The sequence below is a fragment of the Hemitrygon akajei genome, chromosome 11, assembly GCF_048418815.1.
Source record: "Hemitrygon akajei chromosome 11, sHemAka1.3, whole genome shotgun sequence".
Taxonomy (NCBI): Eukaryota; Metazoa; Chordata; class Chondrichthyes; order Myliobatiformes; family Dasyatidae; genus Hemitrygon; species Hemitrygon akajei.
Genome location: NC_133134.1, coordinates 101,388,157 through 101,406,567, shown reverse-complemented (window position 1 = coordinate 101,406,567; position 18,411 = coordinate 101,388,157). Strand labels below are relative to the sequence as shown.

The following is an 18,411-nucleotide window of genomic DNA, read 5'->3' as shown; positions in this document are numbered from 1 at the left end:
CAGTACCATTTTCAGTGGTCCAACAACAACTCTCACCTGCATTGCACTCTTCATATATCTGGAAAACAATTGTTATCTTGCTTTATATTATTAGCTAGTTTGACTTCATATTTCATCTTTTTCCTTCTTATTGCTGTTTTTGTTGCTTTGTGTTGAACTGTAAAAGCTTCCAAATCATCCAATTTCCCGTTGACTCTTGTGACCTTTCATTGGCTTTCATGTAGCACTAAACTTACTTTGCAGCCGAGGTTGCTTCCCCCTGCCTGTTGAGGACTTATTCCTCTGTGGGAACTGTGGATCCCGCACCTTGACAACTATTCCCATAAACTTCAGTCATCTCTGCTCTGGTCATCTCCGCTGGTATCCTGTTCCAATCCACCTGGGAAAGCTCTCTCTCATGCTTCTGTAATTCCCTTTACCCTATTGCGACGCCGATGCATGTGAGTTATGCTTCTCCCTCTCAAATAGCAGTATGAATTTAATCTTAATATGATCACTTTCTCCTTAGGTTTCCTTTACATTAAGCTCCCTAATAAAATGTGTTTTGTGCACAACACCCTCTCTATGATAGATAGATCCCGGTGGAGGACGACTGGATATTATGGTGGGCGATCACGTCCTAAACCATCTGGGAGCTCCCGGTCGTGGGGTTGGAAGAGGCAAGGAAGCGTACGGTCGTCTTCAACTGCTGGTTCACTCTATCAATCCAGCTATTAGATTGGGGATGGAAACCAGATGAGAAGCCTGCCGCGTGTCCCTCAAGAGAGCAAAAAACGGGAATTGAACGATGGTATATGATCAGACACTATGTCTTGACAGAAGTCGTGGAGCCTGAACAAATGTTGAACCATGAGTGTGGCAGTCTTACGATTTGATGGAGGATTGTGGAGGGCAATGAAATGGGCAGCCTTGGAAAAATCAATCTACAACGACCAAGACGGTGGAGATTGCTTTGGCAAGGGAAGACCAGTGATGAAATCCACTGAAAGGTTGGACCAAGATTGGTGGGGCACAGGCAGTGGACATTGCAGATCCACAGGAAGCTGGCGTTACGTCTTGTTCCGAGCGTAAGGGGGGAAAAACAGATATAAACTCAGATATAAATATCCTAAAACATAGATGGCCACTAACATTGCATCTTTATAAACTCCTGGATACGTCGAGATCCCGGATGTTCATCTTGACGGGAGGAGTGACCCCATTCCAAAACTTCGGAACGCACAGCGGCAGCGACAATCAGCTGGTTGGGAAGTCTCCCACCCGAGCTTGGGTCCGACTCTTGGGCAGCCCTCACTTCCGTCTCTATTCCCCAGATCACCGAAGCAGCAATATACGATCGAGGAGCAATGGGCTCTTGATCGGCATCGTCATTGAATCCGTCGAACTGTCGGGAGAGAGCGTCGGCCTGGTTATTCTTGCTTCCCGGATGCTAAGTGAGGGCGAACTGAAGCCGTGTGAAGTAGAAAGCCTATCCGGATTGACAAAAGTTTGCATTCTGAAGGGAGGAGACGTTCATCTATTCTGACCAGACGGAGAAAATACGCTCTGCCTCCTCCAACCAGCGCTATTATTCCTCCCAGGACTCCATGACAGCTGGAGGTTCCCGGTTCCTCTCGGCTGGAGTCAGGTGAACGGAAAGAAAGGCACAGGGGTGCAGAAGAGCGCTGAGAGAGGACAGTTGCAATGCCGCCATCGGATGCATCCATCCCGACTATGAAAGGCTGTGATGGGTCTGGGTATTGCAGAATTGGGATAGAGGTGGAACGTCGCTTTAAATCTGAAAATGCTTGGACGTCATCGTCTGTCCATTGAAATGAAGCCGAGGACTTTGTGCTGAGAGCAATTATAGGAGCCGCGATAGAGTCGAAATTCCGGATGAAGCGGCAATAACAGTTCGCAAACCACAGGAGACGCCGTGCCCATTTGACTGTAGATGATTTGGGCCAATCTGCAATTGCTTGAAATTAACTAGGGTCCAATTAAACACTGGATAGGGTATATATAGGACAAAACTGACACCTGGTCTTTATAGAACTCACATTTATCGAATTTGCCGTACAGGTTATATTCGAGGAGACGTCGGTGAGCTCTTCAGACATGCTGGCGGTGTTCCTGATGACAACAGGAACGGATAAGGATGTCATCTAAATATACAAAGACAAACTGATTCAGGATGTCCCTGGGCACATCGTTAACGAAGGCCTGGACTACAGCAGGGACGTTGCCCAGACCAAACGTCATCGCCAGGTACTCATACAGGCCATCAGAGGTGTTGAAAGCTGCCTTACACTCATTCCCTTCTCTCGTGCAAACCAAATTTTAAGCATTGCGTAGATCAATTTTGGAAAATAGGAAAATCGCTCCTGGAGATGTTGGAATGCATCCGCTAGCAGGTGAAGAGAATAGCAGTTCTTCATAGTGATGCTGTTCGGGGACGACAATCGGTTCAGTGGTGGAGCTTGCTATCTTTCTTGCTCACAAAAAGAATCCTACTCCTGCCGGCGACGTTGACAGACAGATAAACTCCATGGCCAATGCCTGTGATGCATTCCTCCGTGGCCTCCGTTTCATGATCACAGAGTGTAAAGATCCGTCCTCAAGGAGGACTCTTGCCTGGTAGGAGGTCTATGGCTCAGTCGTATGAAGATCGACATACTCAGCCAGAATCCCAAACAGCTCCACATCTTTAGCTGACAGAGTAGGGGATTCATGGAACGGTGCTTGAGCTGGACCCATACATGTCGACAGGATTGCCGGTGCCCACTTTTGGAGTCCTTTCAGAGACCAATCGATCCATGGGTTATGTCGGGATAAAAAAGCGGAGACCAAATACTCGTGGCAGTCCAGGCGAATAAACTGGATAGGAGAGCTGTTCACTGTGGTTGCCTCAGAGCACATGTTGGAAGAGTTGGCTGGAAAGGTGGACCTGGCCAATGCCCAGAGATGAACCGTCCAGCGACTTGACGTTGATCTTTCTCTTAATTCCTGAGTCGAAACTCCCCTCATTGACTTTACAGCTTGTCATCTCTTTCTAATAATTTTAAATTATTTGTTTAGCTACAGAGGGACGCCAACCCCCTCTGCCTTCCAGCGTATTTTTGCGATACAATGTGTATCCATGAACATTAAGCTCCCAGCTATAATATTTCAGCCATGATTCAGTGATGCCTAAAACATTACACTTGTAAATCTGCAACTGTAGTACAAACGCGAGGAAATCTGCAGATACGGGAAATTCAAACAACACGCACAAAATGCTGGTGGAACGCAGCAGGTCAGGCAGCATCTATAAGGAGAAGCACTGTCAACGTTTCGGGCCGAGACCCTTCGTCAGGACTAACTGAAAGGAAAGTTAATAAGAGATTTGAAAGTAGTGGGGGGAGGGGGAAATGCGCAATGATAGGAGAAGACCGGAGGGGGTGGGGTGAAGCTAAGAGCTGGAAAGATGATTGGCGAAAGTGATACCGAGCTGGAGAAGGGAAACGGGCCTCGGGAGACAGAAAGGGCGAGGGGGAGTACCAGAGGGAGATGGAGAACAGGCAGAGTGATGGGCAGAGAGAGAGAGAGAGAGAAAAAAAAACAACTAAATATGTCAGGGATGGGGTAAAAGTGGAGGAGGGGCATTAACGGAAGTTAATGCCATCAGGTTGGAGGCTAGCCAGCCGGTATATAAGGTGTTGTTCCTCCAACCTGAGTTTGGATTCATTTTGACAGTAAAGGAGGCCATGTATAGACATATTAGAATGGGAATGGGACGTGGAATTAAAATGTGTGGCCACTGGGAGATCCTGCTTTCTCTGGCAGACCGCGCGTAGGTGTTCAGCGAAACGGCCTCCCAGTCTGCGTCGGGTCTCACCAATATATAAAAAGCCACACCGGGAGCACCGGACGCAGTATACCACACCAGCTGACTCACAGGTGAAGTGTCGCCTCACCTAGAAGGACTGTCTGGGGCACTGAATGGTGGTGAGGGAGGAAGTGTAAGGGCAGGTGCAGCAGTTGTTCTGCTTACAAGGATAAGTGCCAGGAGGGAGATCGGTGGGAAGGGATCGGGGGGACGAGTGGACAAGGGAGCCAAGTAGGGAGCGATCCCTGCGGAAAGCAGAAAGAGGGGAGAGGGAAAGATGTGCTTGGCAGTGGGATCCCGTTGGAGGTGGCGGAAGTTATGGAGAATTATGCGTTGGACCTGGAGGCTAGTGGGGTGGTAGGTGAGGACAAGGGGAACCCTATCCCGAGTGGGGTGGCGGGCGGATGGGGTGCGGGCAGATGTGCGGGAAATGGGAGAGATGCGTTTGAGAGCAGAGTTGGTGGTGGACGAAGGGAAGCCCCTTTGTTTAAAGAAGGAAAACACCTCCTTCGTCCTGGAATGAAAAGCCTCATCCTGAGAGCAGATGCGGCGGAGACGGAGGAATTGTGAGAAGGGGATAGCATTTTTGCAAGAGACAGGGTGGGAAGAGGAATAGTCCAGGTCGCTGTGAGAGTCTGTAGGCTTATAGTAAATATCAGTAGATAAGCCGTCTCCGGAGATGGAGACAGAAAGATCAAGAAAGGGAAGGGATGTGTCGGAAATGGACCAGGTAAATTTGAGGGCAGGGTGAAAGTTGGAGGCAAAGTTAATGAAGTCAACAAGCTCAGCATGCGTGCAGGAGGCAGCGCCAATACAGTCGTCGATGTCGCGAAGGAAAAGAGGGGGACGGATACATGGACTGTTCCACAAAGCCAACAGAAAGGCAGGCATAACTGGGACCCATGCGGGTGCCCATTGCTACACCCTTGGTTTGGAGGAAGTGGGAGCAGCCGAAAGAGAAATTATTGAGAGTAAGAACTAATTCCGCTAGACGGAGGAGAGTGGTGGTGGAGGGGAATTGGTTAGGTCTGGAATCCAAAAAGAAGCGAAGAGCTTTGAGACCGTCCCGGTGGGGGATGGAGGTATATAGGGACTGGACGTCCATGGTGAAAATAAGGCGGTGGGGGTCAGGAAACTTAAAATCATTGAAAAAATTCAAAGCGTGAGATACAGCTTATTCTGTATAGTTCTGTATGCAGAACCTTGTCACTCGTCCTACCAATGTCATTGGTACCTACATTGACCACGATCTCCGCCTGTTCACCCTCCCACTTCAGAATGCTGAATAATTCATCCGAGATAACCCAGGCCCTGGCACCCGTTTAGCAACATACCATTCGGGAATCCCGTTCTCTCCCACAGAACCGCCTGTCCGTTCTCCTAACCAAGGAATTCCTTATCACCACAGCGTACCTCTTCTTCCACCTTCCTTCCATTCTGGATACAGAGGCAGACTCAGTGCGAGAAACCTAACCACTGTGACTTTCCTGTTTGGTCACCACACTCCCTGCCCCAAGGAATGCAAGTCTGGTGTCTCGGCCCGAAACGGCAACTGTTTGGCTCAACGGGAAGGGTAAAGTCAGTCAGTGCTGTAGTTATAGGATACTCAGTAGTTAGGGGGACAGAAACGAAATTCTATTACGCAAAGGGAACAGTAGTATGGTGTGTTTTCTCCCGGGTGCGAGGGTCCAAGATGTATCAGAGCGGCTGCAGGGTATTCTCAGTGGAGAGGGTGAACAGGCAGACGTCATGGTATTAGCACCAATGGCATAGGCAGGAAATATGAAGAAATCCTACGCAGTGAGTACATAGAGTTACAAGGACATCCAAGGTAGCAGTCTCTGGATTAATCCCAGTATCACGGGTTCGCGCAGTTAGGAATAGGGTGATAGCACAGATGAGTGAGTGGATCAGGTGATTTTTGCAGGACATAATGTTTCAAGTTCTTGGATCATTGGAAGCTTTTCTGTGGGAGGGGTGACTTGGCCAAGAGTGACGGGTTGCACTTGAATTGGACGGCAACATATTCATCTGGATGAAAATGTAGATGTTTGGGTTAGTAAATTTGCAGATGATACCACGATTGGTGGAGTTGTGGATAGTGCAGAAGACTGGCACAGTACACAGAGCAGTACAGATCAGTTGCAGACATGGGCAGAGAAATGGTAGATCGACATTAACCACGATAACTATGAGCTGTTGCACCTACAGTACACTGTTAAGAGCAAGATCCTGGTGCTGCTGAACAGGGAGATCTTTTGATCCATGCTGGTTGCTTCTTAGATTGACTACATAGGTTGATAAGATGGTTTAAAAGGATTATGGTATACTTGCTTTTGTTAGTCGAGGCATTGAGTTCAAAAGTCAAAAGGTTTTGTTCTAACTTTGTAAAACTCTGGTTAGGCCACATCTGGAGTATTTCATACAGTTCTGGTCGCCCCTTTACATGGAGGATTTTGAAGCTTTGGAGAGGATGCAGAAGAGGTTTACCAGGATGATGCCTTGTATAGAGTGCAAGTGCTATCATGAGAGGCTGGATAAACTTCGGTGGCTTTCTCAGGAGCGGTGATGGCCGAGCGGAGACGTGATAGACGTTTATAAATTAATGAGAAACAAAGGTGGAGTAGACGGGAAGTACAGTATCTGTCTCCAGGATATAAATTTCTAATAGCAGAGGTCATGCATTGAAGTTGAGATGGAGTAGGTTCAAAGGAGATGTGAGGGGTAAAATATTCACTAAAAGAGTGGTGAATGCCTGGTAGGCACTGCCTGGTAACGTGATAGAGGCAAATACATGAGAGGTGGTGAAGAGACGTTTAGATAGGCACATGGATATAAGAAAGATGGGGGTACTTGGTCATTGCATGGGTAGGAGGGAGTCGTGTTTGTGTATTTTTGATTTACGCTTTAGCTGGTTCATTACAAGATTGTGGGGCGAATGGTTTTTATTGCGTACTGTTCTAAGCTCTATTTTCAAAGATTTTTTTCATAGGTGCTGCCTGACCTGCTGAATTCCTCTTGAATTTTATATGAGTTATTCTATCAGATAGTTACTCTGATCAACCATTTTATACCCCCTTTGCCTATTATCCAATTCACTGCACTGCACTGTACACACTTAAAAAACCTTTTTCTATTGCTGTTTACATTGCTGTTTTTATGCAATTGTGCACATTTTATTCTATACACCTACTTTAACCTCTTAGTTTATAATATGCAATTTTTTTATTCTTTATAATTTTGAATGGCTTATGTTTCTGTTGCGTGTCACGCCAACACATTACAGAATATTTCTAATGCATTTAAATGTTTATGACGAGTGAAGGTTGATGCTTGATCCTTTCACAGAGAGAAATCTGATGGAGAACGGAAAGATCGACATTGACGGGGATCGACAGAATAAGAGGTGATTTGACAGAAAGTGGCCCATCAGCGCCATGTTACTCGTTGCAAATTCATTCAATATACGTAGAGTAGCTGAATAAAGACAGAATACTGTAAACCTGCCGCTGTGTAGCTTCGTTATTATGAACTGTGTTACACAAAATACAAATTGTACCACAGTCACCAATAACAGGGAGCTTCTCCCCAGTCTGCACTCAACAGAAATTCAGGAACGGCATAGTAGGAAAAATTCTACACGGAATTATATGTTGCGAGCAAAGGACAATCGAAACAGTCATTACTGAAATTATTCAACATTGTTCTTGGTCCAGAAAGAGATATTACTATACCATTACATTGGGCAAGCAACCTGCACAGCCCAAATGAAGTTTCATAACATTATATAGGAGTGAACAATCTGCATGAGCTGCCAACAGGCGCAATATTGGCGCTATTGCGCAGAGGCGAACTCAGTGAGCTGTGGCTAACGCTGCAGGAATAAGTTGACCCCAAGATCCCTCTGATCCACCACACTTGCAAGTGTCTTACCATTCACAATCTATTCTGCCATTATATTTGAACGACCAAAATGAACCTCCTCAAACTTATCTCAGTATAAGTTCCATGATCATACAAGCCACTGAAGTAAGACTCACTGATCTATCTCTACTCCCTTTCTTGAATAAGTGAACAACATCTGCAACCCTCCAATGTTTCCGAACCTCTCCCTTCCCCATCGTTGATGGAAAAATCATTAACAGAGGCACAGCAATCTCTTAACTCGCTTCTCAAAGACGTCTTGGGTACATCTCGTCCGGTCCCGGATTTTTATCCAACTTGAGGCTTTCCAAAAGTTCCAGCACATCCTCTTTTCTAATGTGTATATGCTCAAGCTTTTCAACCCGTGTAAATCAACCCTACGATTCGCCAAGATCGTTTTCCGGACTGAATACTGAAGCAAGGTATTCATTAAGTATCTCTACTATCTCCTCCGGTTCCATACATACATTTCTACTGTCACACTTGATTGGCCCTACTTATTCACGTCTTATCCTCTTGCCGTTCACATACTTGTAGAATGCCTTAGGGTTTTCTGTAATCCTGTTTGATAAGGTCTTCTCATGGCTCCTAATTTCATTCTTAAACTCCTATCTGCTAGCCTTATAATCTTCTAGGTCTCTATCATTACCGAGTTCTTTGAAACTTTTGTGAGCTTTTCTTCTCTTCTTGACTAGATTGTCAACGGACTGTGTACACAACGATTCCTCTACCCTTTCCCTGTCTCATTGGAACGTACCTGTGTAGAATACTACGCCAATATTCCCTGAACATTTGCGACATTTCTACTGTGCATTTCCCAGAGAACATCACTTTCCAGTTTATGTTCCCAAGTTCTTGTCTGATAGCTTCATATTTCCCCTCACTCCAATTAAACGCTTTCCTAACGTGTCTGTTCCCATCCCTCTCCAATGTTATGGTAAAGAAGATAGTTTTATGATCACATTTCCAAAATGCTCTCCCACTTAGAGGCCTGACACCTGACCAGGTTCATTTCCCAATACCAGATCAAGTACAGCCTCTCCTCTTGTAGGCTTATCTATACATTGTGTTAGGAAAGATTCCTGAACAACCTAACAAACGCCACCCCACCTAAACCCCTCGCTTAAGTGAGATGCCAAACAATATTTGGGAAATTAAAATCTTCTACCACGACAACCCTATTATTCTTACAATTTTCAAGAATCTGTTCCTCGATGTCCGGTGTTCCACAGAAAACACCCAGCAGAAATATTGACCCCTTCCTGTTTCTAACTTCCACCCTCAGAGCCTCAGTAGACCATCCCTCCATTACTCTTCTGCAGCCATGACACTATCTTTGATCAACAGCTCCACGCCCCGAACTCCTTTGCTTCCCTCCCTGATCCCGTGCACGGAACTAGACCGTAAGTCTCAATAGGGACACTTTCCATCGGATGCAGTCAGGTTAAATTGTCTTTTTGCATTAACACTCATCCCACCTACATCCACGAGATTTGCGATATTTAAAAGAGGTAGAATAGTGGGCGTTTGAAACTTTGAGACTTATGGGTGAATTGATTAAGCGAATCTGTAACTCACAAGATGGGAATGCTCAGGAGACGGGAAACATCTTTGCAGTGTACTATTTCCTGGTGGGAGGTCTGAGATTGCGCAGAGAGCGGAGAATACCTAAACACGATGCAGTGACGGAGGGGTTGAGGCGCAGAGCAAGTGGATGGTTAAGGATGAGCGGATAAACAATTATGTGGGGTGGGTTGGAAAGTTGATCAGCAAAGGAACAGGTGATGGCGGGAGGTGAGAGATGATAACGCTGCAATTCTAAACTGCTAAACTAGAGAGTATCCTCACATCAGCCATTAAACTCTGGTTTGGAGCAGCATCCCCTCACAAAATACAAAATCTACAGCGAACTGCCAGATGAACCGATGGTGTCATTGGCTGCAGTCGATCATCACCGGAGGACTTGTATGTATCCCGGACACAGAAGCGGGCAGGAAAATCACTGCAGACACTATCCACCTTGCCAACTGCCTTTTTACAAAAAGCCGTTGTGAAGCGTGTTATAGGCTATACAAACAAATACATCATGCCATCTTAAGCATCTTAAAAGTTTCATCCCCCAGGCATTAAATGATTCTGCGCATGCTGGAAATTCGGAGTAGCAGATATAAAATGCTGGAGGAACTTATTAGGTCAAGGGCCATCTATTGGAAGGAATAAGCAGTCGAAGTTTCGATCACAGCCAGAGCTGGAGATTTCCACCATCATTTTGTTTGTGTTGCATCCCCGGGCTATTAATCTGATCAAATATTTGTAATAACCCCCACATCTCTATCTATTACTTCAGTAACTGCACTGCACTGCACTGTAAATACTTTAAACCCTGTAATGTTGCTAACATTATACATAGATGCTGTTATTTATGTATTTGTGCATATTTTATACACGTACTGAATTTAATTTCTAATTTTAATTTTATAAAATTATTCCTTATAATTCTTGAATGTTTCCTTACATGTCACACCAACGCACCACAGCAAATTCCTAATGCATTGCACTGTATGCGTGAATAACGTTGATTATTGGTCCTGGAAGATCGAGTACACAGAGATCGGCATTGATAAGAAGGGGCGGATAAACGGTTTAAACTGCCTTGACTGGAAGTCTATATACGGTAGTTCAAGCACGTCATGTTACTCGCCACTAATACATTCGAGGCACAAAGAGCAGTCGAGTAAAGAGAGATCCACTGTAAACCCGCCGCGGAGTTGGCTCTTTATTAAGTGCTGTGTTGCAAAACTCAGTCACAATACAGTCAACGTCTCCTGATCAATCTCTCCTCATTCTACAAACAGCAGAAATTCAGACACAGCATAGTGAGAAACATTCTAAATAAGATTACGCGTCGCAAACGATGGGTGATCAAAACATTCATCTCTAAATTTATTAAACATTTTATTAGTTCCCAGAAACGGACATTTGCTACAGAATTGCATTGCAGAAGGCGGCTGCACAGCCCCAATGCGGGTTTCACTGAGTTCGTGAGCTGCCACCCGGCGGGGCCTCACTGCGCACAGGCGGACGAAGAGATGGTGTTGCGCAGCCAGGAATAGCTCGAGTCCTTGTTCCAGGCAGCAGCGGGTACCTGCAGATAACTGCTCAGTCTGTAGTTCTGGTCGGTGTCCAGGGACACGACGCCTGTTGTTACGCCACTGTCTGTCTCGACGCCATCCACGCTCCAGCGCAGCGCGACCAATCCAGGCTTAAGACCGCTCACGAGGCAGGATAGAGTGGCAGAACCCAAGCCGGTCTCCTCCGGGGAGGGAGGCAGCAGGAGAACAGAGGGCTTTCTGCTCTCGCGGCCTGTGTGAGAAAGGTGGTGGGAAGACGAGAAAAAATCATCATTAACCTGTGCATTTCCTAAACAGCGCCACACACTGACCGAACACCCGTCTGACCATGATTATAATGCACCAACTGTACAAACAATCAGAGAAAAGTTGGGCACAGAATGCGACCATTCGACACATTGACAGACGCTGTCATGGAATTGTTGCCCATCCCACAGGCCTGGTACTGGGAAATTGCTGCCACCCTCAGGTCAGGTCTAGTAATTTTCAAACATTTGATGCCGTCTCTTTCGTTCTCTTTGCTGAAGTAGGAACCTGGTGTTGGGGGGGGGGGGATGTAGGGTGTGGGGAGAGTGGGTTGGGGGAAGACACCTAGAAACTCCAAAATCTAAATTCCATCTATTATTTCAGCTTTAGCTGTTGATAGACGGGGTCGCCCCGGGATTGGCGTGGCAATGGGGATATCGATATCTCCCCGTCCAATAACGCAGCACGAAATGGGGAAGATACAGAAAGGGTCAGCGGGATGAGCGTGTTTTCTGTGTGACATCTTCAATGCCTGCTATTATCCTTCATTGTATTTGACAATACTGACGCATTTCCCTGTCACATACTACGACAACGTTGGTTTATAACGTACCATGCCAGTTAACACTGGTTTGGACGATTACCTTCCATTAAATTTAGTGTTGAGAGCGGCAGATAAATTGGAGGCTTTTGCAAAATGACGACGGGATTAACGGGTTAAAAGAGGGGAATTTCGAGTTGTGCTGCCTGGTGTTGAAAATTTCAATGGATGAACCAAACGTAGAAGTAATTCACAACATTGAATAATCGTGTTGGCCCGAGGATCTGAATGTCCTGTCATACCGAGTTGAGTGTGCCGATTCTGCCTTGAAGAGACAGATCGATACTTCCGCCAATGTCGAGCCATCTAGCAACACAATTGAAATGGGGATTCCGTCGGAAGCATAATTTGATATAAAACGAGAGGATTACTTACTTTTCTTCTCCAGGATCGTCCCCGGACCATCGAACCAACTACTATCCCACACTCTGCAGTAATAGACGGCTGAGTCGCCGGGCTCCAAGCTGCCGATGGTCAGGGTGTGACTGTTGGCAGAGGTGTCTCTGGACAATTGGAAACGTTCAGTGATGCCGGGTCCTCGGTAAATGGTATTGCCTCTGCTTTGATATATCACTCCCTCCGTTCTCTTCCCGGGACGATGTTGGTCCTTGCAACCAAACTCGTAACTTCCAACGTTTCCGTTCTGTATCCGGCACTCTAAGCGGGCAGTCTGTCCCGCGGAGACAGGACCAGACACTGGGGTCTGACTGAGGACTGGGACCGCCAGGATACCTGCAATAAGACACAATAAAGCAAACAGGTGACTTGCAGCCATCAGAAGTGTTATCGATTGCTGAAGACTCGCAGAAGAATGGCTTTCAAAGATTCAACGAACTTCTTTGCAGATAATTCGTGCGTTAACAAACCCGCCTCTCACCTGGTAAATGGACCATTAGAGCCCACAGGAGATGCAGAACTGGGGACATTCCTTCGGTCAGCGAGCGTCCTAACATCCAACCGTGCGCTGTTGTGCAAACACCGGGAGCGGCTCCGGTTCTCGTGCCTGCAAACTGGATACCCCGGGCTTTTTATTAACCGGAGATGTTAATGAGTGGGAGGGGGTAGAGGCAGGATGGGGGCGGAGATTGACCACCTGTTCTCTGGAATCTACTGTTTGCGAATTCCATGATCGTAAAAATATTAATCTCTACCTTCAAAATATTTCTGTTTAGCTGTGTTATGTCAAAGATCCAAGGCAATCCGTTCTGATCAATATCTAGGAAAGGGATTGTGCTGGATATTAGACGTTCGATTGACGGCTGCAGTTAGCAAGATGTAGCAGCTAATGTGTGTTCAGCGAACGAGCTAGCCTACTCGATACGAAATATCCCTGTAACCGTCTTCAGAATAGACTTATTAATATACTAACAGAGTTCCTGCATTTGGAAAACCACGACATAAACATGTTGTTACTTTCCCTTTGTGTGAGGATTTAAATAAAGCTGATCGCTAAAATTCATAGTTTAATTTCATAATTTGCAGGCATTCACAGTAGAACAATGACATACAACGGAGCCAATGAGAAACTACACAGAAAGACTGACAAACATTCAGTGTGCAAAAAAAAAAGACTGCTAAAATAGAAAAACAGATGACAATAATTTTCATTATAAAGAAATATATAATAATGATAACATGATCGTAGAATCTTTGAAAGCGAGTAGAACAAAATTTGTAAAAGAATCGATGAAAACCTACACATGAAATGCGGCAAGTATTCAACGCTGAGTAGGCAAACTGAGCAAATACAGTAATTATTATTATTATTATCATTAATAGAGGGAATTGAAAGACTGGCACAGGAACAAGGACTACATTGTCTCGATAGTATTTTCTACAAGTGCTGTCATCCCAACACAATCGCACTAAACCATTAAAGCTACTCAGTAATATCTTTGTAAATCTTCAGAAAGCCACAATAATAAACAGCACTAGATTCGTCGGAATGTTCTTAGTAATTCACAAATGGGCATGCTTGGGTATACCTGTATCTCAGCTGGGAAAGCTGGGAAAATTAGATGTAAATAATAATAACAATAATAAATAAATAGATCGATAAAGAGAGAGAGAGAGACGGACATTCAGACAGACAGACAGGCAGAGTGACTGATACATAAATAATTTCACTCATAATCAAAACGGAGCGATTCCACAACCTATGCACTCAACTTCAAGGCCTCCATGAATTGAGGAGTCCTTGATGTTGTCCATAGATTGCGTAATCAGACAGTTTTGATTATGAGTGAAATTATCCAAGGTAAAAAATGGACCATCAGAGTCGATATTCTATTTTAAGGTTCATTTTCTGTCGGTATTTAGAATGTGTGTGTGTGTGTGTGTGTGTGTGTGTGTGTGTGTGTGTGTGTGTGTGTGTGTGTGTGTGTGTGTGTGTGTGTGTGTGTGTGTGTGTGTGTGTGTGTGTGTGTGTGTGTGTGTGTGTGTGGCTATGTGTCTGTGTATGCTTGCTTGAGTGAAAGAGAGGGAGTGAGAAGAGGGTGCTGACTGTCTCAACTCTGATAAATTCACAATTCCTATGGGACAGTCGAATGAGATGCGTGTCCAGGCAAACATTCAAAGGTCAGGCAGGTTGGTTTCGAGCGCTTGCAGTCTCTCTCAATCCTTAATTTAAACGCAGCACATAACGAAATTTCTTAAAGTGATTAAATTCCTGGATACATAAACGGTGGGCACCTGAAATCCGCTTCTCTTTTCAATACGTTCATGACTAAGGGTCTCGGCAGAACCGGCTGGCCTTAATCTCATGTACTTGGAATCTCTCAGTGTCCAAGCACCTATCGATCCCCCTTTGCAACATTGTTAGTGAATAAATATCAGCACATCTCTGGGAAGAAGGCACAGAATCCTCTGTTTCACATCTGATATATTCTGTTAGTTCATTCAGTATCCGGACTTTCAAAGCATTTGCCTCTCATTTTTCTTAACATCTGCTCGCGGGTGAAAGCTCTCATCAAGAGAACACAGTCTTCAGAGCCAGTTAAGATATCATACAAAAAAACAGACCTGTTCACAGTACACAGACCGTCTAACCTCGGGCCAGTAGTGATGCAGCAACACTGCACACTTTTGAATTTTTTCTCCTTGCAGAAAGTCCAAACTTTTCTTCCTCACTGCTTCCTTCCATAGAACCATAGAATATTACTGCACAGAAACAGGCCTTTCGGCCCTTCCTGGCTGTGCCGAATCATTTTTCTGCCTACTCCCACTGACCTGCAGCTAGACCATATCCCTCCATACCCCTGTCATGCATGTACCTGTCCAAGCTTTTCTTAAATGTTAAAAGTGCGCCTGCATTCACCACTTCAACTGGTAGCTCATTCCACACTCCCACTACTCTCTGTGTGAAAATGCTCCCCCTAATGTTCCCTTTAAACTTTTCCCTTTTCACCCTTAACCCATGTCCTCAGGTATTTTTCTCCCCTGGCCTCAGTGGAAAAAAAGCCTGATTGCATTCACTCTATCTATACCCATCATAATTTAATATACCTCTATCAAATCTCCTCTCATTCTTCTACGCTCCAGGGAATAAAGTCCTAACCTATTAACCCTTTCTCTGTAACTCAGTTTCTTAAGTCCCGGCAATATCCTTGTAAGCCTTCTCTGCACTCTTTCAACCTTATTACTATCCTTCCTGTAATTAGGTGACCAAAACTGCACCTGGATAGAAATAATATACTGAGATTGAATTAGTTCCAAATACGGCCATTTGTTTCAGGTTGAAAATGTCAGATGGATTTTAATGAAGACAAGTGACAGAAGTTTGACATCAGCAGGATAAACGAGGGTAGGAATTTCACGGTGAAAGGTGGGGCACTGAGGTGCGATTGAAGAAAGTGATCAGGGAATCAAGATCCACAATTCCTTCAAAGTGGCGTAAAAAGTAGATAGGGTCGCAAAGAGAGCTTTTGGGATTTTGGTTTTCATGATGTTCTCTACCTGATTCTTCGGCGATTGTACTTTTTTCATTGATTCTATTGTGTTTCTCGATTCCTGTGAATGCCTGGAAGGAACTGAATCTCACGGCAGTATATGGTGACATACAGTTTACGTGCCACGATAATAAATTTATTTTGACATTTGAACTCTTTTTTTTTGCCAGAATATTTAGGACATTTTGTCATCTTTATTTAATTGTTGAACTCATTGCTACATCGACGTGGTGAAGAATACGAGCCGGAATGAGCTGTGGGCAACTAATAGGTGTTTCTTCTGTAATAGAAGGGAAGGAGACTTCGTATTCCCTTACAATGGGTGATTGAATAGGCTCCTCTTCTTTCTGTGAACGTCGTTTGATTAATCGAATAGTCTTCTGTCCGTGTTGAAAAGACGCGGCGGGCTGAATTCCCTCCACTACATCCGTGTAAGGATCTCCAGGAGCGGGGTAATCTGCTCATGAATCTGACGAAGATTTCCTTTCCTTTCTGCTGTCAGACTGTGTTGATTCAGGGCACGCTGCACCGAGGTCTTTGGTTGCGCTTTGCCGCCACCTATTGTTCACTTGTGGAACCAATCAGATCGTACCGGTCTCGTGATCTAATTTTAAATAACTTGTTGGATTATTTTACCTTTGATCAACACAAAGTATTACAGGATGTACAAATTGATCGTAGGCAATTTAGACGTTATCTCGTTTATGGTCTCACCACTACGGGATGAGAAATGTGAATCATGTTGTTACTTTCAAATACATTGCCAGCAACTCGAGATTAAAGACGCACTCAGCAAATATTCACATCACACTTGAGCAGCCACTCACGGCTGCAATTGACGGAATTTTGTTCCGATCCTTACCCAGGAGATAATTGAATAATTCGATTATTGAATACTGAAGAATGCCTCTTAAAGGCACAGATGCTTTATTTGATTGACAGTGTTACTTGATTACTTAAAGCCGCAGGCTCTCACAATTTGCTCTTTGTAACACTGCCCTTGAAGTTGCAGGCCATATGTAATTACTCTTAGATCTATCCCAATGGTTCTTTGCTGCACAAACGTTTCCATCGAAAGCCAGAGGAACAGCGAAGAACGTGTTTTTAAACAAAACTGCAAACATTCATTTGCTCACAAAATATCAGCAGCCATCAGGAATTTGCTGAAGTATTTACAATTTCAAATTAAAGTATGGCTACTCTTATACATAAAACACTGAATTCCCTGGGATAACCTGTCGTTCCTTGAAATCTGCCACTGTGCCTATTTTGACAGCATGAACCCTTTCTAAGTATATTCGGGCATAAACGCAACCCCAAAAGTGCTGCAGAAATCGGCTGTAAAAGAGCCATCGACTGGCCTTTGGGCCCGTGAATGGCCATCTTTGCCAGGCCAAGAAGCAAGCCCGCCGTTAGAACCCCAAGTGATTCTGCGTCCCCCGTACTGGGTGATCATGTTATGAGGAACGCGGGGGCTGACGTACAACCGAAACCTGAGGAGCAGCCCCACGGGTACTCGGAAAAGGCTGCACCTCTCAGACTCCATATCAGACATGATACACTGATTCCTCCCGGCCAAGCAAAGAACAGGTAGACAGGATGTTCGTGAACCCACTGAGAAATCCATTGGACGGCATTGCCCTATGCAGTACCTTCCACCCCAAGCCCCCAGTGTACAAGAACGGCTAGGATCCATATTATTTACTTGAAGGTCAGTTTCAAAGTTCTGCGGACATAAGTGTGAATTTTGAGCATTCGTCCACAGGCAATGAGACGGTGTGAGCAACCTTATTAATCCGCGATGTTAGCTTCTTATTCCACGCGCTTGAGTGTTTACATCACATCTGGGGATGAACCAGAACTCGATCTTTCCGGTGAAGCGAAACTTCCCTGGATCCCATGCCTTCAGACTTTCTGAATAAGCCTACTGTGTGGAACCTTGTCAAATGCCTTGCTAAAATCCATGCAGATCACATCCACTGCACTACCCTCATCTGTATGCCTGTTCACCTCCTCAAAGAGCTCTATCAGGCTTGTTAGACACGATCTGCCCTTCACAAAGCCATGCTGACTGTCCCTGATCAGACCATGATTCTCTACATGTCCATAAATTCTATCTCTAAGAATCTTTTCCAATAGTTTTCCCACCACAGACGTAAGGCTCACTGGTATATAATTACCCGGACTATCCCTACTACCTCTTTTGGACACGGGGACAACATTCGCCTCCCTCCAATCATTCCCGTGGGCAACGAGGACATAATGATCCTAGCCAGAAGCTCAGCAATCTCTTCCCTCGCCTTGTTGAGCAGCCTGGGGAATATTCCGTTAGGCTCCGGGGACTTATCCGTCCTAATGTATTTTGATAACTCCAACACCTCTTCTCCCTTAATATCAACATGCTCCAGAACATCAATCACACTCATATTGTCCTCACCGTCATCAAGTTCCCTCTTATTGGTGAATACCGGAAAGAAGTATTCGTTGAGGACGTCGCTCACCTCCGCAGCCTCCAGGAACATCTTCCCACCTTTATCTCTAATTGGTTCAATCTTCACTCCTGTCAACCTTTTGTTCTTCAAGAATGCCTTGGAGTTTTCCGTTACCCTACTCGCCAAGGCCTTCTCATGCCCCCTTCTTGCTTTCCTCGGCCCCGTCTTAAGCTCCTTTCTTGCTACCCTATATTCCTCAATAGACTCAACTGATCCTTGCTTC

General features: G+C 45.1%; 1 gene segment (V, D, J or C); it reads right to left on the bottom strand.

Moving 5' to 3' along the window:
• Positions 1 to 10,835: 10,835 nt before the first annotated feature.
• On the bottom strand, positions 10,836 to 12,055 carry LOC140736370 (Ig lambda-1 chain C region-like). The segment is given in 2 exon segments: positions 10,836 to 11,134; positions 11,992 to 12,055. Coding segments are annotated over 2 exon segments (363 nt in total).
• Between the last annotated feature and the right edge of the window lie 6,356 nt (positions 12,056 to 18,411).